Source organism: Scyliorhinus canicula, chromosome 5, assembly GCF_902713615.1.
Source record: "Scyliorhinus canicula chromosome 5, sScyCan1.1, whole genome shotgun sequence".
NCBI lineage: Eukaryota > Metazoa > Chordata > Chondrichthyes > Carcharhiniformes > Scyliorhinidae > Scyliorhinus > Scyliorhinus canicula.
In genome coordinates this window covers 111,406,644-111,431,690 of record NC_052150.1, presented here as the reverse complement: position 1 = coordinate 111,431,690, position 25,047 = coordinate 111,406,644, and the positions used below count along the sequence as shown (strand labels likewise).

General features: G+C 45.4%; 1 protein-coding gene across 1 annotated transcript in view; it reads right to left on the bottom strand.

Annotated features, from left to right (window-relative positions):
- Positions 1 to 25,047, bottom strand: part of LOC119965672 (thrombospondin type-1 domain-containing protein 7A-like) — a 589,817-nt gene that overhangs the window by 160,481 nt on the left and 404,289 nt on the right. The window contains exons 4-5 of the mRNA XM_038796437.1: positions 4,422 to 4,603; positions 586 to 741 (exon numbers count right to left, since the gene is read on the bottom strand). Of these exons, the coding sequence (XP_038652365.1) occupies positions 586 to 741; positions 4,422 to 4,603 (338 nt within the window). The remainder of the gene's footprint in view (positions 1 to 585; positions 742 to 4,421; positions 4,604 to 25,047) is intronic.

Below are 25,047 nucleotides of genomic sequence, written 5' to 3'. Positions count from 1 at the left end.
AATATATGTTTTAAAGCTACTGTTTAAAAGCTATTACGCTCTGTAGTAGTGTCTCAAATTAGACTGTCCAAAAACCGGAGTTGTCTGAAAAATATGGACATTTTTAGAATGTGCCATGCAAAAATTCTAATTCAGTTAAAATAAATAATAACTTATCGAGAGAATTTAGCTAGGCCCTGCATTGGCCTGCAGTGGTGCTTGACAAGCCATCCCTTTCACCGCTTGTACGCCTGTCTATTCCCACACTCTGAGCGGTCCTTGACACGGCTTGACCAAAACTGCCCATGGCCTGAACTTTCCGACAAGATCTGAAATCTGCACGACCTTGTTCCCGAGGTTGCCAGTTTTGAGACACAGGGAGACATTCTCCGTTGTGAGTCTGCCTTGCTACCGCTACCAGTAAGGACTGCGAATTTGCCCCTCCATTCATTGCAGCGGGAACAAAGAATCCCACCAACGCGAAGGAATGGACAATCAAAGTCACTGTGTACCCATATTTTATGCTCTCCAATATTTAATGTAAATTCAAATAAATAATACCGGATATATTTGTTGCAATCCTGCGAATGATCAGATTTTGCATACCTTTCTTTCCTTGTGGATCGCCACAGTTTTCAAAGGTACATGGTCCCCAAGCAGTCCAGGATGATACGTCACATTCAATGGGACAGGTAATCTGACACAACTGTGTGGTATTTGGTGTGGGTCCCGTGCACAACTTGTTGGCAAGAGGTTTTTCAGCTAAATTTGATGGAAAAAAACATATGTTGCTTTATGCATTAGATGTAACAACAAATAAAACCCATCATTCAACTTATGCTTCCTTTAATAGCATGAAAATATGGTATCATGACATCAAGGAGAATGTGCACTCAGAATGGTAGTAATCACTTGTTCCATGGGCTGGATTTTTGATTGGAGATTGAACCTGGAGGGGATGAATCATCTTGCCTAGTGCGAGAGTGGTACCAGTTGGAGCCAAAGGTTGAAATAAAAAAATACTTCTTTAGTTCACTGGGCCTCAGCGGAGCAGCATGACCCTTACAACGATGGATCAGGCCATGATCCTTGAGGCACAGTGGCAGGCACCACCAATCCACCCTGCCTATGCAGATCCCTAGATGGTGTCATCAACCTGGGTTTATGCCAGGCTGGGGTTGTATTTACATTCACATGTGTAACTTCAGGAATCTCATTTACGTAAAGTCTATATATTCATATATTTATTTGTAAGTATATATGGCATCTAAAATTGCAATAGATAGGAGGACTCAGCCCAAGAACCCTGGAAAGGGGAATCCCCCCGGAGAAGCCCTAACTAATGGAACCCCCACAGTGACCCCCTAAATAAAAGGACCCCCTAAATAAAGAAACCCCCCCCCAAGAGACCACTTAACTATAGCGAACTCCCACAGTGATACCCTAAATAAAGGAATCCCCACAAAGACCCCATAATTAAAAGGAACATGCCCAACAGAGAGCCCAAAGTTAAGGCATCCTCCCCCCCCCACAGAGACCCTCTAATTGAAGGAACCCCTCACATAGACCCCTTAAGTATAGCGAACCCCCGAAATATAGTGAAACCCCACAGAGAGCTCGAAATAAAGGAATCCACAACAGAGACCCCCTAATTAATGGGAACATGCCCCACAGAGACCCCCTAATTAAAGGGAACATGCCCCACAAGGACTCCTAAATAAAGGAATCTCCCCCAAGACCCGCTGGATAGAGAACCCCCAGAGATACCCTACCTAAAAGAACCTCTCACAGAGACCCTATCTAAAGGGAACCCCCAGCAGAGACCCCCTAAGTAAAGAAACCCACACAGAGACCTCCCAACTATAGGGAACACCCCACAGAGACTGCCAAAATAAAGGCACCACCTACACAGACTCCCTAACAAAAGAGAACCCCCCCCACAGAGACCCCCTAACTAAAGGATTACTCCCGCCCCCTCCAAAAAGAGAGCCCTGTCTGGTAGCTAGAGAGCAACCCAGACAAGGGCAGTGAAAAAACTACTGTTGTAAAACTCACCTGGGCAGAGGAAGCATTGTGTGTCCATTCCTGGACAGCGAAAAAGCATTGACCTGTGTTTAACCCCCTCAGATCCTTTAGCTCCAAGCCATTCATTCATTTCTCTTAGCTATAATTGACAGCCCAGTCAACCCAATCTCTTCTCATACAACAATCCTGCCATCCCAGGAATCAATCTGGTGAAAATAGGTGAAATCTGCACACAATACTCCAGGTGTGGTCTCACCAGGTTCTTGTGCAGCTGCAGGAAGAAATCCTTGTTCCTGCCGTCAAATACTCTCGCAATGAAGGCCAACATACCATTTGCCTTCTGAACCGCTTGCTTGCTTTCAGTGACTGGTGTACAAGGACACCTAGGTCCCTTAGTGCGTCAACTTCCCAATCTCTCACCATTTAAATAATGCTCTGCCTCTCTGTTTCTACATCCAAAGTTGATAATTTCACATTTATCCACATTATACGGCATCTGCCATATATTTGCCCACTCACTCAACTTGCCTAAATCACCTTGAAGCCTCATAACATCTTCCTTACCACTCACATTCCCCCCCAAGATTCCTGTTGACAGCAAACTTGGAAACATTACTATTGATTCCCTCATCCAAATCATTGGTTTATATTGTGAATAGCTGGGCCCAAGCACTGATCCCTGTGGGACCCCACTAATTAATCACTGCCTGCTATTTTGAAAAAGATCTATTTATTCCTGCTCTCTGCTTTCTGTCTGCCAACCAATTTTCAATCCATTCCAGTATATTACCCTCAATCCATGCGCTTTAATTTTGCATACTAACCTCTTATGTGGGACTTTATCAAAAACTTTCAGAAAATTCAAATATACCACATCCAATGGTTCGTCACCCTTACCTATTCTACTCATTTACAAAAACTCCAGTAGAATGTTAAACATTATTTCTCTTTCAGGTTTGTCAGACACATGCAGAACCACTGCTGAGGACACCTATAACCATATTATTAAAATTACAAAAGATTACTGTTGCTGTGCAGGTGGCACAAGAATTGAATTACTCAGTATCTTGAGTAATACAACTGTTTCAAAATAGAGCCAGGGAAAACTGCCCAGTTTGGATGAATTCAAGCAAAATAAATGTGCTGTGGAATGCGTTAATTATGTACCTGTTATTTCAAAGTGATTGACAGAAGTGGGGCAACATCCCTTGTGATAGACATTCTGAAATAACAGGCAATGAATGCGATGTAAATTCCTGGATTGTGAATTATTTTTATACAAAGCCTATTTTGAGCAGAAATTGCTTTTGAATAATCTGAAATTTGCAAACAAGGGAAATTATACACTGTGAAAGTAGTTTATTGCACTTTATCCTGCTTTCTTATTTGAAAGTTGAAAAGCAATGACCCAGAAATTATACTGTATGGAGATTAATAAATAAACCCCAGATAAATGTGTACTCAATTCTGCTGTCACTATTTTAACAGAAACATTAACTCATTTATTTAAACAGACTTGTATCTCTGATAAAATAAAAAATTACATTTTGATACAAATGCTTTGCATGGATCCCTTTGCAAAGCGTAATTGCATTCACAGCATGTAACATTCATTGTATTGACAATGCCCGTCATTGGTAGAATATGATGTAGCACTTTGTTTTTTTAAGCAGGTGACAACAGGATGAAATGTCTTTTCATCAAATAAAATCCCGAGGGATATTTTATTTTCAAATAAATACACACGTGAATGTCCGAAGCCTTCTAAATAGAACATCTTACTTACGGACAAGTTACAGCTGATGAACAGAGCTTGAATAAACTGTCTCCAGATTATGATCAGCCAATACTGGCCAATGATATTGGTACTGGGTGGAGATGGAGGCTGTTGTGTGGTCAGACTCAACAATATACTTTAACGGTTTAATAGTTTTATTTCCACCATTTGCTTAAATGATGTTCTAACATTCATTTTAATTAGTTTATTTTTAAAATATTCGTTCTTGTATTGATTCTGAATGGTTTGACTTTTGATTTTCCAGAAGAGTTTGTGAGGGGTTGAAGAAAAATAGATTTTATTGTTTCTCTTCTATATACATAATTTGTATGTGGTACAGTCAGGGAGAGAGAAACAAAATTAAATTGTATGTATCATCCCTTAATACAATAAAGTATTTCCTGGTCACATAATTGTATCAGATTTGGATTTGATTATTATGTATTCACAAAACTTCAGGAAAAAGGTAATGTGGTAAATGTAATCGTTATTAATTAATGTCATACATAAAAATGAATTAACTTTATATGGAAGGAATTAGCTGAAATCGGATATTGCAGTAAATCAAACTGACATTTAAATCTAGCCTGCAGGGGATAAACACTATGGGTCACATTACAGATCAAACATAGTCTGGTACCTTCCTTTTCCTTAAGTGTGTTCAGATGGGATAAGAGGTTTTCATTAACTTGCACACAGTAGAATTCCCGGGTTTGAATTCCCCCACCACAGAGGGAAGTTTGATTTCCACGTCTTCTATCCTGCTGGTTGAGTAGCGAGTCAACTCGACATTCACTCCATTCTGTTGTCCTCCACGAATATCTGCAACAAACATTTTATGACCAAGTCAACAAATGTAAATAATTTCATTTAAAAACTAATCACAACAAAATTCTACACAGATTGCAATAGTTCAAGAAGACGGCTCATCAGCATCTTCTTAAGGACACTGGGGACAGGCAATAAATAAAATATATACGAACATACAAATTAGTAGGCCACTCAGCCCATCGAGCCTGCTCTGCCATTCAACAAGATTACAGCTGATCTGACTGTTGCCTGAATCCCACGTTCCTGCCTACCCCTGATAACATTTCATCCCCTTGTTAACCATGAGTGTATCTAGCTCTGCCTCAAAAATATTCAAAGACTTGCATTCACTGCCTTTTGAGGAAGAAAGTTCCAAAGACTCGTGACCCTCCAAGGGAAATAAATTCTCCTCATCACCATCTTAAATGAGTAACCCTTATTTTTAAACAGTGACCCCTTAGTTCTGGATTCTTCCACAAGAGGAAACATCAGTCAAAGAACAAAGAAAAGTACAGCAGAGGAACAGGCCTTTCTGGCCCCCCAAGACTGCACTGACCATGCTGCCTGTCTAAACTAAAATCTTCTAAACTTCCGGGGTCCGTGTCCCTCTATTCCCATCCTATTCAGCAGATCCAGCAGAGGGCAGCAGAGCGGAGCTAATGATTGGCTGTTCTGGGGAGATTTGCATACGTGCAGTGCGGTCAGCCTAATTTGAAGGTGGTTTTGTGAAGGGGCTGTTGTCAAGTGACAATTAAACCCAAAACTTTTCCTCAGTGTTTCCCTCCCTACCCCCTCCTCTAACCAAATAAAAACAACCGTGGTTGTCGGGAAGGTAAGTTTATCTCTTTAAAAACTTACCCTGAAGGGTGACATCACAGCAAAGCAGTGACCTGATTGCCTGGCAAGGAAAGTGCTCCAATTAGCAGTTGCTGGGAAAAATTTAACTTTTCGTGTGTTGGTGAGTATTGTGATTGGTAAGTAAAATCTTTATTCCTTTCACTTATTAATTATTTGATACTATATTTGTAATCAGTTAAGGTAAAGGGTAAAAATGGCAGGAGATCCCAGGCCCGTGTTATGCTCCTCGTGCACAATGTGGGAGTTCAGGGACGCGGCCGATGCCCCTGACTTCTTCATGTGCAGGAAGTGTGTCCAGCTGCAGCTCCTGTTAGACCGCATGACGGCTCTGGAGCTGCGGATGGACTCACTTTGGAGCATCCGCGATGCTGAGGAGGTCGTGGATAGCACGTTCAGTGAGTTGGTAACACCGCAGATTAGGATTGGTGACGGAGACAGGGAATGGGTGACCAAAAGGCAGAGAAAGAGCAGGAAGGCAGTGCAGGTGTCCCCTGCGGTCATCTCCCTCCAAAACAGGTATACCGTTTTGGATACTGTTGGGGGAGATGTCTCACCAGGGGAAGGCAGTAGTAGCCAGGCTCATGGCACCGTGGCTAGCTCTGCTGCACAGAAGGGCGGGAAAAAGACTGGCAGGGCTATAGTCATAGGGGATTCAATTGTAAGGGGAGTAGACAGGCGTTTCTGTGGTCGAAAATGAGACTCCCGAATGGTATGTTGCCTCCCGGGTGCTCGGGTCAGGGATGTCTCCGATCGACTGCAGGACATACTGAAGTGGGAGGATGAACAGCCAGTTGTCGTGGTGCATATAGGCACCAACGATATAGGTAAAAAAAGGGATGAGGTCCTACAATCAGAATTTAGGGAGTTAGGAGATAAGTTAAAAAGTAGGACCTCAAAGGTAGTAATCTCAGGATTGCTACCAGTGCCACGGGACAGTCAGAGTAGAAATTCAAGAATAGTCAGAATGAATACGTGGCTTGAGAGATGGTGCAGGAGGGAGGGGTTCAGATTTTTGGGACATTGGAACCGGTTCTGGGGGTGGTGGGACCATTACAAACTGGATGGTCTACACCTGGGCAGGACTGGAACCAATGTCCTTGGGGGTGCTTTTGCTAACACTGTTGGGGAGGTTTTAAACTAATGTGGCAGGGGGATGGGAACCAGATTAGGAAGTTAGAGGTCAGTAAAGGAGCAGCAACTAAAGCCAGTAAGGTACGAGACAATAAACTCAATGTGACTAAGGGGAAGAGTAGACAGGGAAGAGATGATGAACGAAAAGGTGGTCTGAGGTGCATTTGTTTTAATGCGAGAAGTGTAGCAGGTAAGGCAGATGAACTTAAGGCTTGGATCAGTACCTGGGAATATGATGCTATTGGTATTACTGAGACTTGGTTGAGGGAAGGGCAGGACTGGCAACTGAATATCCCAGGGTATAGATGCTTCAGGAGGGATAGAGAGGGAGGTAGAAGGGGTGGAGGAGTTGCATTACTCGTCAGAGATGATATCACAGCTGTGATTAAGGAGGGCATGATGGAGGATTCGAGCACTGAGGCAATATGGGTGGAGCTGAGAAATAGGAAGGGTGCAGTAACATTGTTGGGTCTTTACTACAGGCCTCCCAAAAGCGAGCATGAAGTAGAGGTACAAATATGCAGACAGATTATAGAAAAATGTAGGAGCAATAGGGTGGTTGTGATGGGAGATTTTAACTTCCCCAACATTGAATGGGATTTGTGTAGTGTTGGAGGCGTAGATGGAGCAGAGTTTGTAAGGAGCATCCAGGAGAGTTTTTTAGAGCAGTATGTAAATAGTCCAACTCAGGAAGGGGCCATACTGGACCTGGTATTGGGGAATGATCCCGGCCAGGTGGTTGATGTTTCAGTCGGTGATTACTTTGGGAATAGCGATCACAATTCCGTAAGTTTTAGAATACTAATGGACAAGGACAGAAGGGGTCCGAAAGGAAGAGTGCTAAATTGGGGAAAGGCAGAGTATAACAAAATTCAGCAGGAGCTAGGGAATGTGGATTGGGAGCAGCTGTTTAAGGGTAAATCCACATTTGAAATGTGGAAGTCTTTTAAGGAAAGGTTGATTAGAGTGCAGGACAGACATGTTCCTGTGAAAATGAAAGATAGAAATGGCAAGATTAGTGAACCATGGATGACGGGTGGAATTGTGAGACTAGCTAAGATGAAATAGGAAGCATACCTAGGATCGAGGCAACTCAAAACTGATGAAGCTTTGGAGGAATATCGGGAAAGTAGGACGAATCTCAAACGCGCAATAAAGAGGGCTAAAAGGGGTCATGAAATATCTTTGGCTAACACGGTTAAGGAAAATCCCAAAGCATTTTATTTGTATGTAAGGAGCAAGGGGTAACTAGAGAAAGGATTGGCCCACTTAAAGACAAAAGAGAAAATTAATGCGTGGACTCGGAGGAAATGGGTGAGATTCTTAATGAGTACTTTGCATCGGTATTCACAAAGGAGAGGGACAAGACGGATGTTGAGGCTAGGGATGGATGTTTAAATACTCTCGGTCAAGTTGTCATACGGAAGGGGGAAGTTTTGGGTATTCTAAAAGACATTAAGGTGGACAAGTCCCCAGGACTGGATGGGATCTATCCCAGGTTACTGAGTGAAGCGAGGGTCGAAATAGCTGGGGCCTTAACAGATATCTTTGCAGCATCCTTGAGCACGGGTGAGGTCCCGGAGGACTGGAGAATTGCTAATGTTGTCCCTTTGTTTAAGAAGGGTAGCAGGGATAATCCAGGGAATTATAGGCCTGTGAGCTTGACGTCAGTGGTAGGCAAACTGTTGGAGAAGATACTGAGGGATAGGATCTATTCACATCTGGAAGAAAATAGACTCATCAGTGATAGGCAGCATGGTTTTGTGCAGGGAAGGTCATGTCTTACAAACCTAATAGAATTCTTTGAGGAAGTGACAAAGTTAATTGATGAGGGAAGGGCTGTAGATGTCGTATACATGGACTTTAGTAAGGCATTTGATAAGGTTTCCCATGGCAGGTTGATGGAAAAAGTGAAGTCTTATGGGGTTCAGGGTGTACTAGCTAGATGGATAAAGAACTGGCTGGGCAACAGGAGACAGAGAGTAGTGGTGGAAGGGAGTGTCTCAAAATGGAGAAGGGTGACTAGTGGTGTTCCACAGGGATCCGTGCTCGGACCACTGTTGTTTGTGATCTACATAAATGACCTGGAGGAAGGTGTAGGTGGTCTGATTAGCAAGTTTGCAGATGATACTAAGATTGGTGGAGTTGCAGATAGCGAGGAGGACTGTCAGAGAATACAACAAAATATAGATAGATTGGAGAGTTGGGCAGAGAAATGGCAGATGGAGTTCAATCCAGGCAAATGCGAGGTGATGCATTTTGGAAGATCAAATTCAAGAGCGGACTATATGGTCAATGGAAGGGCCTTGGGAGAAATTGATATGTAGAGAGATCTGGGAGTTCAGGTCCATTGTACCCTGAAGGTGGCAACGCAGGTTGATAGAGTGGTCAAGAAGGTATACAGCATGCTTGCCTTCATCGGACGGGGTATTGAGTACAAGAGTTGGCAGGTCATGTTACAGTTGTATAGGACTTTGGTTCGGCCACATTTGGAATACTGCGTGCAGTTCTGGTCGCCACATTACCAGAAGGATGTGGATGCCTTGGAGAGGGTGCAGAGGAGGTTCACCAGGATGTTGCCTGGTATGGAGGGTGCTAGCTATGAAGAAAGGTTGAGTAGATTAGGATTGTTTTCGTTGGAAAGACGGAGGTTGAGGGGGGACCTGATTGAGGTCTACAAAATTATGAGAGGTATGGACAGGGTGGATAGCAACAAGCTTTTCCCAAGAGTGGGGGTGTCAGTTACAAGGGGGTCACAATTTCAAAGTGAGAGGGGGAAAGTTTAAGGGTGATGTGCGTGGAAAGTTTTTTACGCAGAGGGTGGTGGGTGCCTGGAACGCTTTACCAGCGGAAGTGGTAGAGGCGGGTACGATAGCATCATTTAAGAAGCATCTAGACAGGTATATGAATGGGCGGGAACAGAGGGAAGTAGACCTTGGAAAATTGGAGACAGGTTTAGATAAAGGATCTGGATCGGCGCAGGCTGGGAGGGCCGAAGGGCCTGTTCCTGTGCTGTAATTTTCTTTGTTCTTTGTTCTTTATTCATGTATTTGTCAAGACGCCCCTTAAACATCATTATCGTCCCTGATTCCACCACCTCCTATGGCTGCGAGTTCCAGGCACCCACTACCCTCTGTGTAAAAAACTTGCCTCGTACTTCTCCTCTTAACTTTGCCCATTGCACCTTAAATCTATGCTCCCTAGTAATTGACCCCTCGACCCTGGGAAAAAGCCTCTGATTATCCCCTCTGTCTATAATTTTGTAGACCTCTATCAGGTCGCCCCTCAACCTCTGTCGTTCCAGTGAGAACAAACCGGGTTTATTCAACCTCTCCTCATAGCTAATGCTCTCCATACCAGGTTACATCCTGGTAAATCTCTTCTGCACCCTCTCCAAAGCCTCCACATCCTTCTGGTAGTGTGGCAACCAGAATTGAACACTATACTCCAAGTGTGGCCTAACTAAGGTTCTATACAGCTGCAACATTACTTGCCAATTTTTATACTCAATGCCCCGGCCAATGAAGGCAAGCATGCCGTAAGCCTTCTTGACTACCTTCTCCATCTGTGTTCCCCCTTTCGGTTACCGGTGGACTTGTACACCTAGATCTCTCTGACTGCCAATACTCTTGAGGGTTCTATCATTCACTGTATATTCCCCACCTGTATTAGACCTTCCAAAATGCATTACCTCACATTTATCCAGATTAAATGCCATCTGCCACCTTTCCACCCAAGTCTCCAAACAATCTACATCCTGCTGTATCCTCTGACAGTTCTCATCGCTATCCGCAATTCCACCAATCTTTGTGTCGTCCGCAAACTTACTAATCAGACCAGTTATATTTTCCTCCAAATCATTTATATATACTACTAACAGTAAAGGTCCCAGCACTGATCCCTGCGGAACACCACTAGTCAAAGCCCTCCAATCAGAAAAGCACCCTTCTATTGCTACTCACTGCCTTCTATGACCTAGCGAGTTCTGTATCCATCTTGCCAGCTCACCTCTGATCCCGTGTGACTTCACCTTTTGTACCAGTCTGCCATGTCGGACCTTGTCAAAAGCCTTGCTGAAGTCCATATTGACAACATCCACTGCCTGACCTGCATGAATCATCGTTGTGACCTCCTCAAAAACTCTATCAAGTTAGTGAGGCATGACCTCCCCTTCACAAAACCGTGATACCTCTCACTAATACATCCACTTGCTTCCAAATGGGAGTAGATTCTGTCTCGAAGAATTCCCTCCAGTAATTTCCCTACCACTGATGTAAGGCTTATCGGCCTGTAGTTCCCTGGATTATCCTTGCTTCCCTTCTTAAACAAAGGCTATTCTCCTGTCCTCCGGGACATCACCTGAAGACAGTGAGGATCCAAAGATTTCTGTCAAGGCCTCAGCAATTTCCTCTCTTGCCTCCTTCAGTATTCTGGGATAGATCCCATCAGGCCCTGGGAACCTATCGACCGTAATATTTTTCAAGATGCCCAATGTGACCCAGGCTATCTACATACCCTTCTCCAGACTCAACGACCACCAATTTCTTCTCTTTGCTGAATACTGATGCAAAGTATTCATTTAGTACCTCGCCCATTTCCTCTGGCTCCACACATAGATTCCCTCCCCTGTCCTTTAGTGGGCCAACCCTTTCCCTGGCTACCCTCTTGCTTTTCATGTACGTGCAAAAAGCTTTGGGATTTTCCTTAACCCTATTTGCCAACGTCTTTTCGTGACCACTGTCACACTGTCAAGACTCTTCACAATCTTAAAGGCTTAAATCAAGTGATCTTTTACTCTTTTAAACTCCTGTGAATACAAGCCTAGCCTGTCTAATCACTCATTCCTGTTATCAGTTTATTCTCTGAACTGCTTCCAATGCATTTTCATCTCTCCAAAATAAGGAGACCAATACCGTACGCAGTACTCCAGATGTGGCATGACCAGTGCCCGTACAACTGAAGCATAACCTCCCTAATTTTATATTTGATTCCCCTTACAATAAACTTTAACATTCTCTAAGGTTTTCTAATTACTTGCTGTACCTGCATACTTCATATTACATCAAAAATGTTAAATAACTCTCTTTAGATCACTCCTCATGCTTGCTCCTCCCTGGCACCACCAGCACAACCCCTTCATATCCAGTTGTGGTGCCCACACATATCACCTGCCATTGAACACCCGATCCATCAGGTGCGTGATTCAAAAGGCCCTCTCTTTGTCCCCACAGGAGAAGATAGCCCATAAGAAGCGGGAAAGGGCCAAAACAAGGAGCTGAGTATCAGAGATCCATGTCCTCACCCTCTATGAGGAACAGGCCCTGGAAATCGCTGAGTTGACCAAGGAGAGAGCAGTCACCGGCAGCGAGGTTGGCCTGCGACGCAGAGGTGAGGACCTCCTGCCCCTTTACCCAGCTGACCTGTCTCAAATGAGTTGTTCATGTCAGACAAAATTACCCTGTTCTGTGCTGTACTGTTCTGTGTTCTATGTTCCCTCTCATTGACCACATGTCTATTCTCTCATAGGATCTCCCTCTGATGGAGCTGGGCCATCCATAGTCATCATTTCCCCCCCACCCCACCACCTAAGAGACCACCTCAGAGGAAAGCTCAGAGGAGATTACCATTGAGGTGTCACAACTATCACCTCCACATTCCACCAATGCAGAGACACACACCTTGATGGGCAACATTGGTGGACAGACTTCTGGGCCACAATCTGGTGAGCATCACACAGTAGCTAATGCTCATCAGGTGGAGGCAGGAGCATCCAAGGGAGACATCTGCCGGAGGTCTGCTGGTTCCCAGGACTCTGCTAAGTCACTGTCAGATACCAAGCCTCAGGACAAGGTTATCCCAGAGCTGATGCAGATACTAGAACATGGCCGTGAAATTCAGGAGATGTCAGCGACATTCCAGCCAGTGCATAGCCGATTAGAGGAGCCCCAAAGGAAGGAAATGTTGCCAGTAATGCGTGGCACCCAAGCCAACACTGCTAGAATAGTGACCACAGTGGAAAGCCTGCAGCATGAGGTCAGCATCTTGAGTGATGGTGTACAAGGCATGACTCAGTCTGAGACGGCCATGGCTGAGGGCCTCGACACATGTCCCAGTCGATGAGGGATGTGATTCAGATACAGGTGGACATTGCCGAGGTACTGTGGAGCATGGCCCAATCACTGAGGTGCATTGCCGATTCCATCGACACCACGTTGGGCTAGACAGGGAGTGCAGGAATCTTCTGAGGCCATTCTCCTGCAAAACAGATATACTGTTTGGGAAACTGTTGATGGGAATGACTCTCAGGGGTAAACAGCAACAGCCAACTTTGTTGCACCACAGTTGATTCTGCTGAGAGGGGAAGAGTAAAAGGTGTGGGGGAATGCATTAGTTACAGGGGATTAAATTGTAAAGGGAATAGACAGGTGTTTCTGTGCCCGCAAAAGAGACTCAAGGGTATTATAGTGCCTCCCTGATGATCGGATTAAGAATGTCTCGGAGCGGATACAGGACATTCTGGAGGAGAAGGATGAAAGCCAGTGCTTGTGGTACACATTGCTACAAACACCATTACTTATAAAAAAAAAGGAATGAGGGCCTAAAAGCAAAATATAGGGTGCTTGAAAGAAAGTTGAGAAGTTGGATCTCAAAGGCTTTCAGGATTGCTAGCCGCGTGCTAGTCAGAGTAGATATAATAGGATATATCAGATGAATATGCAGCTGAAGTAATGGTGTGAGCAGAAGGGTTTCAGATTCCTGTGTCATATGGAACCGGTTTGGGAGGAGGTGGGACCTACACAAACTGGACGGTTCATGCATGGGCAGGACCAGGACCGATGTCCTTGGGCGGGGTGGGGTACTTGATAGTGCAGTTGGGGAGGGTTTAAACTAATATCACGGGGGGCTGGTAACCAATATACAAATTCAGAGCAGGGGGAATCAAGAATAAGAGAAAAAGAAACGTGATAGGCACAGACTAGCCTTAAGGTTATGTACCTGAATGCCCAAAGCATTCAAAATAAAAATTAATTAATTGTGTGGATAGTTGTAAAGGGGTATTATATAGTTGGGATTACGGAAACATGATTCCAAGGTGACCAAGAATGGGAACTAAACAATGAGGGCTATTCAATTTTGCGGAAGGACAGTCAGAAAGGAAATGGTGGTGGAGTTGCGTTGTTGATTAAATAAAATATTGATAAAATATTGAGGAATGATCTTAGCACAGACGATGTGGAATCTCTATGGGTCGAGTTAGGAACACATACTTCCTTAACATGGTCGACGGATAGTCCAGGTTCCTCTTCACCATCCCATGCCCCGATATTCCGTCTGCCACTGTCATCAAAGCCGTCAACACCATCTTCGCCCTGTTCGGTTTCCCCACTTACGTCCACAGGGAGCAGGGATCCTCATTTATGAGCGATGAGCTGCGCCAGTACCTGCTCAGCAGGGGCATTGCCTCAAGCAGGATGACCAGCTACAACCCCCGGGGAAATGGGCAGGTGGAGCAGGAGAATGGGACGGTTTGGAAGGCTGTCCAGCTGGCCGCTGGTAGGAGGTCCTCCCCGACGCTCTTCATTCCATTCGGTCGCTCCTTTGTACTGCGACTAACAAAACCCCCCATGAACGTGACTTTGCCTTCCCCAGGAAGTCCACCTCCGGGGTTTCGCTCCCAATGTGGCTTGCAGCTTCAGGACCTCTTCTCCTCCAAAAGCACGTGCAGCTGTGGACCCGTTGGTTGAGAGAGTGCAGCTACTTTACGCAAACCCACAGTACGCTTACGTGGTGTACCCCGATGGCTGCCAAGTCACAGTCTCTTTCAGGGACCTGGCACCAGCTGGGTCCCCATACCCCACCCCCCCCCTCTGCCCCGGTGCCACCCACCATCCCCCCAGCGCACGCCACCACAGGCCCCGCTCCAGGACAATCCGTCCTGCCCTTATCCCTTCCCGGGGATGAAGATGAGGCCGACACGCTCCCGGAGTCACCCACGCCCGAACAGGCGCCTGTATCGCCACTAGGATGTGGCGCTCGCAACGACGGATCAAGGCGCCCGATCGTCTGAACTTGTAAACTTTTTCTAAGATGTTAAAAAAAAACCTGCATGTAAATAGCCTTCCACCACCCCCGCTGGACTCTTTTTTTAACAGAGGGTGAATGTGGTAGTCACCACTGTTGTATTGTTATGTTGTATATATTGTATATAACGTGTATTACAGTAAGGCCCCTGCACTACAGGTACGGGGGTAGATCCCTGCCTGCTGGGCTCTCCGAGCTGCAGCCATTTCGGCAGCAGCTGTGGGAGGCTACACATCTCTGCATAATAAAGCCTTGATTACACTCTACTCTCGTCTCGTCGTAATTAATAGTGCATCATGGGGAGAATGGGATAAAAGGCTATGGGGAGAAAGCAGGATTATGCTATTGAGTTTGATGATCACCCATGATCATGATAAATGGCGGAGCAGGCTCGAAGGGCCAAAAGACCTCCTCCTGCTCCTACCTTTTATGTATATTTGTATCTATGCACTCTTAGACCCTGCTTCCATCCGCTCCCCCCATCCCTCTGCCCCCTCAGGTATGGTGGTCCAAGATCAAATGCCCCGGATGCAGACCCCGTACAAAGGATAGGTGTGAGCGCGCAGTCAGCAGAAATCCATATCAGACTTTGGCATCAACTGAGGAGCACCAGAGCATAATCTCACAGCAGGTTATTATCACTCTACTGCCTTGTATATTGACTTTCTGACAATGCCAACACAGACCCATCACCCTGGGGTGATGTGGCACAGACCCCCGGAGGATGGAACAGAGTAGTCGCAGGTGTGTGTGTGTGTGTATATGTGTGTGTGTGTGTGGGGGGGGGGGGGGGGGGGGGGGGGCGCTATGGGAGGATCGAGGAATAGTAGAAAGGAGGGGAATAGGGGGAGAGGAAGGAAATGGGGGGGAAATGTGGAGAACGGGGAAAGGAGAGTGGGTGAGCTGTTGGACAGAGCCTCGTCCTATGAGAATCGGGCGAAGGTGAGGGCCCCCCTGATCTTTCGGGCAAACGGACCCTTGCCACTGCCTGTCCTCCTCTTGCGGCTCAACCACCTGGTCCAGCTCCTCCTCCTCAGACGAGACCTAATGGGCGTCAATCCCCACCCCCGCCGTGTCCTGAATTCTCCGCCCCCCCGAGATGCGTTTTTTTGCTCAGACGAGGAGGAGCGTAATAGACATCTACAGACGCTGAAAGATGCCCTCGTATGAACGGGATATGGTGCTCGACTCATCGATCAACAGTTCCAACGCGCCACAGCAAAAAACCGCACCGACCTCCTCAGAAGACAAACACAGGACCTCAGCGGGTACCCCTTATCCTCCAAGAGCCAATCCATCATCCTGGGTGGACCTCGAAGACGACGGGTCTCCGAGTGTCCCAGGACGTAGCTGTGATGCACTTCCCTGTGAAGCATGCACACACATTTATGATCCAGACGTGGTGGTCAAACATGAGTTGAACATTCAGGGAGTGGAACCCTTTCCTGTTAATGTCCCAGTGCACACAAGGCGGCACGCATGCCATCAATTACCCTCTGGCCCTGGGGCATCCCGGCAATGGCAGAGAATCCTGCCACCTGTGCATCCTGGTGGGCTAGGTCCATCTCAGCCAAATTTGATATAGTCAGCTGCCCGGGTACACAGGGCATCCATAACCTCACAGATGCACTTGTTGGCTGTAGCCTGGAAAATGCCGCACAAGTCCCCACTCGTGTCCTGGAATGAACCCGTGGCATAGAGCTTCAGGGCTGAGATGACCTTCACGGCTACTAGGAGCAGGTGCCTTCCTCCTCCACCGGGTGCCAAGTCCGCAAGAGTGGCACAGGCTGTCTCTTTGTTGAGGCGATGACCCCTGCAGCACATGGTGTCCACCATCACGAAAGACCAACCATGCCTGTGTGGGCTGTCGCTGGCGTCCCCCTCTGAGTTTCTCCTTGGACTGATGAGCAGCTGTGTCTTCAGGGTGTGCGGTGGCCCTCTGCACCTGGAGTGCCGCCTCCAGCCTCCATCGCTGCTGCTGCCTTTCTTTGCATCTGGTCACCTGGGGACCCCAGCATCACGAGGGCATCCTTTGTGGGCCAACAATACCATCCGTTTTGGTATCTGTAAAGAATTGGAGAAGGAGAGAGAGTGACAATTAATTAGGGCTTCCACCCTAATTAATTACGTGTGCAGACTTCTCTCAGAGTGCCATCCGGGCCGGTTCTGTTGGAATACCTTGCTCTGCACATACCTGCCTGGTCGCAGCAGGAGCCCCTTGACCCCAGATGGGAATGTTAAGGAGACTGTGTTCAGGTGTCCTCGCCTGATGCACACACTCAACCTTTGGTCACGAGGATATCCTCAGTGTTGAAGCTCAGCTCTTGTGTGTTTGATTTTTGGCTGCTGCCTCAATGGTGCTGACTCTTCTAGGGGTCAGGCAAACTATTCAGGCTTCAAAGTTTGATTGAAATGCGATGCAATAATCTGAGACATGGCACGTGTACCTGTGAGCATCCACTTGAGAATATTTTGTTTATTAAAATATAAAACGAAAACAAATTACTTAACAGTCCATATGTCACACTAACCATTAACCAACAATGAAATGGCATGCTGCCATTCACAATCAAGCACCTTTTCGCTACAGAATATCGGTACAAGCACAAAACTACAAAAGTTCATTTCTACAAAGAAAATCAAATTACACTGGGAAGTCACACCTCAGGGAGCATAGGTAATAAGGTGCAGAAGGAGGCCATTTGGCCCATCGAGTCTGCACCAACCCACTTAAGCCCTCACTTCCACTCTATCCCCGTAACTCAATAATCCCTCCTAACCGTTTTGGTCACTAAGGGCAATTTAGCATGGCCAATCCACCTAACTTGCACATCTTTGGACTGTGGGAGGAAACCGGAGCACCCGGAGGAAACCCACGCAGACACAGGGAGAACGTGCAAACTCCACACAACAGTGACCCAGTGGGGTATCGAACCTGGGACCCTGGCGCTGTGAAGCCACAGTGCTATCCACTGCCAGAAGAGAGAAAGAACACCCTTCCCCCTTCTCCGGCACTGGGAGCAGGTCATCATGCATCCTCTCTTTTTTTTGCTCCATGCGACTACAGCAAAAGAGGCAACAGCAAACAAACACACAGCTTCCCGGCCTCCCAGACAAAACAGTACAATAAAGTCACCAGCAATCTTCAAAAAGCATTTCTTCAACACCTTCATCAAGTTTCTCATTCAAATCAATCTGCCTCTCTCTCCCCCTCCTGAAGCTTCTCACAGTAGACTCCTCAGCAAGGGAAAAGACATACTAATGCAAAGCACACAAGAGAGAAAGAGCTCCCTTTAGCCTTCTCCAGCACTATCAGCTGGCCATCTTACATCCTTCCTTTCCTTACACTAGGCCACAAAAGCAAAGGGATGGCAGCAAACAAGCACATGGCCTTCAGGCCTTCAGCAGAAGCAAACAGCAAACACAACCTGGAGCACCACTTGAGACTATTTTGTTTATTAAACAATCAACAGTACAAAGATTTGAAAATAAACTACATTACATTTCACTTATCACACTAACCATTGAACAACCAGGAAACCTCACCGTTCCATATTGGTACCAATATCAGCTCATTTTCACACAAAATGCCAATCACAAGGGGCTGGATTCTCCCCCCGCCATGCCACATTTCTGTTTTACCCCGCCGGCGGGATGCTCCATTACGCTGGCTCGTCAATGGGCTTTCCCATTGTGGGGCCGCCCCACGCCGTCAGGAAACCCTGGACCGGTGGCAAAATGGAGTATCCCGCCATTGGAGAATCCAGCCCATGGTATCACCCTTTGCAGGTTCCACAACATAAGTGGAAGTTAAGCCTGAGAATGTGTTATCATGTCCAGAATTCTGTTGTAGAAACTATCTGTCCATAAATATGTGACTTGTTAGATATATCAGTGGCATTCTCTGTTCAGGAGCCGCAGCTGTGCAGGCCTCCCACACGGTCCAATCTCACCAGAACCAAATCTTGGCATCCATATTTTCCATTGGCGCTCAAGATGCAGTTGAACATCCTTGACTTCCAGTGTGCTTAACCTGCAGAGACGTGCCAACTACATGCAGCACTTACCACACCAGCAACAAAAGTATCAGCAATCTGCGAAAGTACTTCTGCAATGGCATCATCAGGTGGCCCATTTATAAATAATTAAATAATCTTTATTGTCAAAGTAGGCTTACATTAACACTGCCATGAAGTTACTGTGAAAAGCCCCTAGTCGCCACATATAATAACTGGATAAAAGAAAATTACTGCAGATGCTGAAATCGGAAACGAAAGAGAAAATGCTGGAAAATCCCAGCAAGTCTGGCAGCATCTGTAGAGAGAGAAAAGAGCTAAAGTTTTGAGTCCGATGACTCTTTGTCAAAGCTAACAGACAGTGAGAGTGGGAAATATTTATACTGTGGAGTGAGAATGAAAGATGAGTCATAGCCACAGAAACCCAGGGAAACCGGGTGCTAATGGCCACAGAAACCAAGGGGAAAGAGTGTTAATGGCAGTCCCCAGAGAGGACAAAAGATGTGAAAGGTCAAACAGCAGGGAAACTAACATCAGAGGATGAACTGTAGGTGTGGGGGGAGGGAAAGGAGGAAGCAAAGAGGAGAAAGGTGCAGGAAAGGTGGAAGACAGTTAAAATTAAATGAAAACAAATGTTCCAGTGAAGCGCAATGCAAACTGGAGGAACAACATCTCATCTTCCGGTTAGACACGCTACAGCCTTCCGGCCTGAACATCGAATTCAACAACTTCAGATGATCAGCCCCACCTCGACCCATTTGTTTTCATTTCATTTTAACTGTCTTTTACCATTTTCTTCTTTCTTAATACACATTTAATCGCCCCTCCCCCAATCTTATCCACCTTTCCTGCACCTTTCTCCTCTTTGCTTCCCCCTTCCACTTCACAGTTTTCCCACTTTCTCTGTCTGTTAGCTTTGACAAAGAGTCATCGGACTAAAAACATTAGCTCTTTTCTGTCCCTACAGATGCTGCCAGACCTGCTGAGATTTTCCAGCATTTTCTCTTTCGCCCTAGTCGCCACATTTCAGCGCCTGTTCGGGTACATAGAGGAAGAATTCATCATTCTCAGCTGGTACGGGAATTGAACCGCTCTGCTGGCCTTGTTCTGCATCACAAACCAGCTGTCTAGCTCACTGAACTAACCCAGCTCCATTTGGACCAATGTCACGCACCAGGTCCTGCAGTGTCTCTGTGCTTCAAGCCGGATTGCCTTCTGGACTCATACGTCCCCTGAGCCCAGTGTTCCAGAACCCAGATATCTTAGAAAAAATTGTCCTAATTTCCAGCTACAGAAAGGAAAGGATACAGCAACAGCAGAGTCCAGGCATCTGCAGTCACCAGCTGGAGCAAGCAGCAAACACAACCTACAGCTGTGAAGTGCTCTCACAACTAAAAAGGCCAATTCCTTATTCGCAATAGTCTTCGGCTGTGAAGTTGGAGGTCATTCGCAGTCAAAGGGAGTTAAAGTGACCTTCAGTATATAACTAACAACAGGGCTCTGTCCTGGAAGTGTTTGGTAGGACAGAAGCACAGCAGCTGCAGCTGCCCATTGTGGATGTCCACAATACTTAAAAATGGCTTGAAGGACCCACAGATGAAAAGCCCCTCAACCACCCCTGGCCGAGGGACGGCCCCTGACCTGGAATGCTTCAGCCACCTAACCAAGCCCAACACTCCCCCCTCCTCCGAAGAGTCCTCCTCCCTCTCTCCCAACCCCCCCCCCCCCCCCCCCCCCACCCCCACCGAGAGGTCCTCCTCCCTCTCCTCATCCCCCCTGAGGGGTTCTCCTCCCTCTCCCCCCCAGGGATCCTCCTCCCTCTCCCCACCCCAGAGGGGTGCTCCTTGCTCCCCCCCCCCCCACCACCCGAGGGATCCTCAGTCCTCCCCAGCCCTATCAGGCAGCAGCTCCAGTGGCGCTGAGCTGCTTACCGGAAAATGGAAATGACTACTCACCTCCTCAGTTAGCCAGCTTCACGTTTTTAACAAGGAACGTGCCCGTGTGATTTCTCACTGGGGATCCGGTTAATTTCTGGGAGGTCGTTATATTCTACTTCAATCTTGTTGATGAGATGCAAATTGATGCAAATTGGGGTCAATCATCTGTTCCCAATATTTGGACCTGATCTGGAACACGCCATTGGGAGCTGGCTGGTTAGATAGCATACTAATTCACACCCAGCGCAAATCTCAATTTTGGCCTTTCCTGCTACTTAATCAGTGTGCCCAGATCCGCATCGGGTGCAACACAGGGGTTAGATCATGTCCAGAATCTTTTAAAGTGTTTGTGAAAAGGGGGTGTGACAGCAAGACCACCTGCTTCCCAATTTCTCTGAGAAAGTGACCTTGAACTGCTGCAAATTCATTCTTGTCATATGTTCTTTTGTTTTTACAAAGGAATTGTTTGCTCGGCCTCGTCAGAGGAAATAAATGCTTTTTGTGCAATAGATTGGGACTATTAGTTCAGACCCAAGCATTACGGGTTGATTTTCTGTTGTACATGTTATAATTCCCTTGGGGGCCAAGGACTGTGCTCGATTCGATTTCCCCTTTACACAGCTGAGTTATGAACTCCCCTGGTAATTGGGGGCAGGGTTTTCCCTTAACAAGTGGAACCTTCGCTCGCTGTATAATAACCCTGAACTGGATGCAGGTCAGGAAGGGAGGTGCTTTGGGGAGAGGAGTTGTAGTTTTGTCATTTTATGTATACCATAATAAACTAGTTGTTCATTTCTATCCTACCGTGTGTTCCTGTTGTTTCTCCCGTTTGGGTTCTACAGTACACTTAATGCCAGCATTGATTTGCTATGTCTACCTTCATGGCAGACGGGCCATACAATGCAGCCTTCATCCAAATTACCAATAAGCATTTTTGTGTATGTTAAATAGCAGCAGAAACAGGTGACAGTCACTGTTTATCATTTTGAAATGGTCGCCTCATAAAATATTTCCTGGGTTCGATATAGAATTTTTGATGGCGACATCTTCAAAAATATGGATCTGAAATATGCCCTGGTTGTTTCATTAATTTTTTAAGCAAAGAGCATCTAACATCTACTATTTTATTCCCATCTGTTAGCCCAAATATCCCACATCCATATCACACACCTAAATATTATATTGGCACAATTTTGACAATTGAACATCAGAATCAAGGAATACCATCAGCAGGATGGCTAATGATTCATTTGCAAGACCAGTGTCAAACTGGATGAAATGAAAATGTATTTTAATTTCCCCCCCAGTCAAATGCTAGGTACGTGCACAGCTGTATCCCTGCCCTACACAAAACTAGACATGTAAGAGAGCAGAGTGAACAAAATAAATATTCAGACCTGAAACTCTGGAATACAATGCACGTTCCAATTCTGTAAGGAATCAAACATTGGGAGCAATTCGTTCGGTCTACTCCCAACTACACCACTTTCTTCATTCCAACTGGGCCTATTACTGCCAACGTAACTGTCTGAGTTGAAAAAAGGACTGCACCAGCTAACAATTACTTTTTAAAATTGCGAAATTTACTGGCAAGCATTCAACTTAATGAAACAGACAGCTCGAAAAGCTCAACATCTCCAAAGTTTCCCGTATCAAAATTCATGGAAAAACAATAGCAGCATTCCAAGCATTTCATTTAGGCACAGAACATCGAGATTGTTGCTCGGAGCTGCACATCAGTTTCAGCATAAAAATATAAAGGAACATTTTGATTCATTTTTAAAGATTCTATCCTGAACACTTCAAAGGATATTCTATACTCCTAGAGTTAATGCATATAAAAGGACAGAGAGCTTTTCAAGTAGGATGTCAGATGCTCCTTGCTTAAAAAATTAATGAAATAACCAGGTCATATTTCAGATCTATATTTTTGAAGATATCGCTGTCAGAAATTCTATATTCAATCCAAGGGAGTATTTTATGAGGCAACCACGAGCGATACATTTCAAAATGGTAAAAGTGATTGTCACTTCTTTCTACTGCTGTTTAACAGGCACAAAAATATTAATTAGTGATTTGGATCAAGGTTACTCTCTATCTAATGATGGGTATTGAAGACTTATTCGGGATTTTTAAAACTGGAATAAAGGCGATGGAGGGTAACATCACTTCTTCGAGTCACTTCAGTTTATGCTTTATCTATGCTGATGTTTAAAATGTAGGTGTTGGGGTTAACAGCAGCAGGAAAATGGGGCTATATAGTTTGACATCTGAACTAGGAGGAACAAATTAGCCAGCGCTCTGACTCCTAATCACTGTTTATAAATCTCTGGAGAAAAGGGTGTGACTGTGAACGGTGGATAGAATGGAGTTTGGCTCTGTTACCTCCACAGATGAATAGCCCATTGACACTCATCGACCAGACTTAGTATCAAGAATGGCTGTTTGGGTTCAGGTAAGGAGCGCAGCTGGACTATTGAATGCACATATACTAGCCAAAGGTCAGTGCATTCAGCAGAGGATTTGAGGTTATAGGGGAGGGAAATTAGACGGGAACAAACAAAGCTACCACCTTGATAAATGTGAACTAATGTATTAGCATTGATTTTCTGAGATGATAGATCTAAGAGGACTGCAATTAATATCAAAGTAATGTTCAGACACAAAACCACAGGCAACAAGCATTTGTTTAATGTTACCTCTGGAGTTGATTTTTCAACTGCCAGTGCTAATTCCTCACATGAAAAACAGAGTTAATAATTGAAAATTAGGGTTGTGTTGGGGTGAAGGTGAGAGGGAGGGAGGTTGGATAGAGAATAAGCAGCTTTGTTGCCTCATCCGTGTGCAAGATACATCAAATCCATTTTTCAAGAGGGCTTGTTAATAGAGAAACAGACTCAAGGCTGCATAAGTATTCAAATCAGGATTACAGTTGTAGGGTGTGGTTGGACCTTTCAAGTATAATTGCTGAAATGCGCACTGTTCATATTCTTTTTACCAACATTAGAAATCTTATCAAGCAATTCTTAAAAGGACCATTGGATACTGCTCAAAAAACAAAACATAGAAAACATTTTTTTTTAATGACAGGTCAAAACGTACAAGATTGCCCAAAATATCCTTGATTAACTCCAGGCATTTCAAAATCTCCCTGAATGGACCACTGCTTTCACCCATGTGACCTATAACTTTCTCAGAGAGAGTTGCCAATTATACAAGTGGCGAGCTTCAACAAGGTGCCCAGCTCTAAGATGCTGCTGCCATGTGGTATAAGGTTGTTTGGCATAGCAAGAGTCAATGTGGGACTGGAGAACAGTACCGCCCACAGTATGGTGTAGAGAGGCACATGACAATAAACAGCAAGCTTGGAAAGACTTGAGTAGAAGTAAACATGAAGTTGGCCCCCAGCTTGGCCAAATGTTGGACATATGTGAATAATTATGTGTTATCAATAAGCCCTACTTCTCAACACTGCAAGCCTATAAACCTCTTTGTGAGACCTACTGAACAAACCCTGACAATATTGCAGATGATAAGGCCTCAAATGATTTGGGTCTCATGCTTGCACCAATGGAATGGTAGTGAGGCTTCTCTGTGGACTTCAAAGATCAATTGCTGCATTTTAATAAATTTGGATAAGTAACTAGCTGCTTGTACATGCATTCAGTCTGTTGTGAATTGTCTTGTGATCAGAGAACACTTGTCCATAATGAAAAAGATGTTCTAACTAAATAAAGTTAAACCTGCTGTTGTGGTGAAAAAGTAGAACCATCGGTTGGACACACTCAATGTTCCAGGCGCTCTGAGGAACTGTCTCAGCACAATGGAAAATGCACTGTAATGGCTTTTCCTCCTACTTCACAAAGCTTGAATTTGTTTGAAAAATGGCAAGTACAATGGTTGCAGCACTAATTAAGTTTACGAAGATGTAGCTGTTCCTGGGCAATCTAGCTTTTGAAGTGATTTGTGGATTTGAATTACTGGATAGCACGGCAGCATAGTGGTTAGCACTGCTGTCTCAGAATGCCAGGAGCCCAGGTTCAGTTCCAACTTGGGTGATTGTGTAAACTTTGCAATTTCTCCCTGTGTCTGCGTGTTTCCTCCGGGTGCTATGGTTTCCTCCCACAGTCCAAAGATGTTCAAGTTAGGTGGATTGTCCATGCTAAATTTATCCTTGGTGCTCAAGGATGTGCAGGATGAGTGGGGTTATGGGGATGGGATGGGGAAGGGTAGGGAGTGAGCCTAGTTAGAGTGCTCTTTCACAGGATCAGGGCAGGTAAGATGGGCCGAATGGCCTTCTTCTGCATTGTAGGGATGATTCAATATGATTCAATACTATAACCTTTGGTGCACTACATTCTCCCAGCATCTATCAAATTACACGTAATTTCTGCTTTTTGAATCTTAGAATCCCAACAGTGCAGAAGGAGGC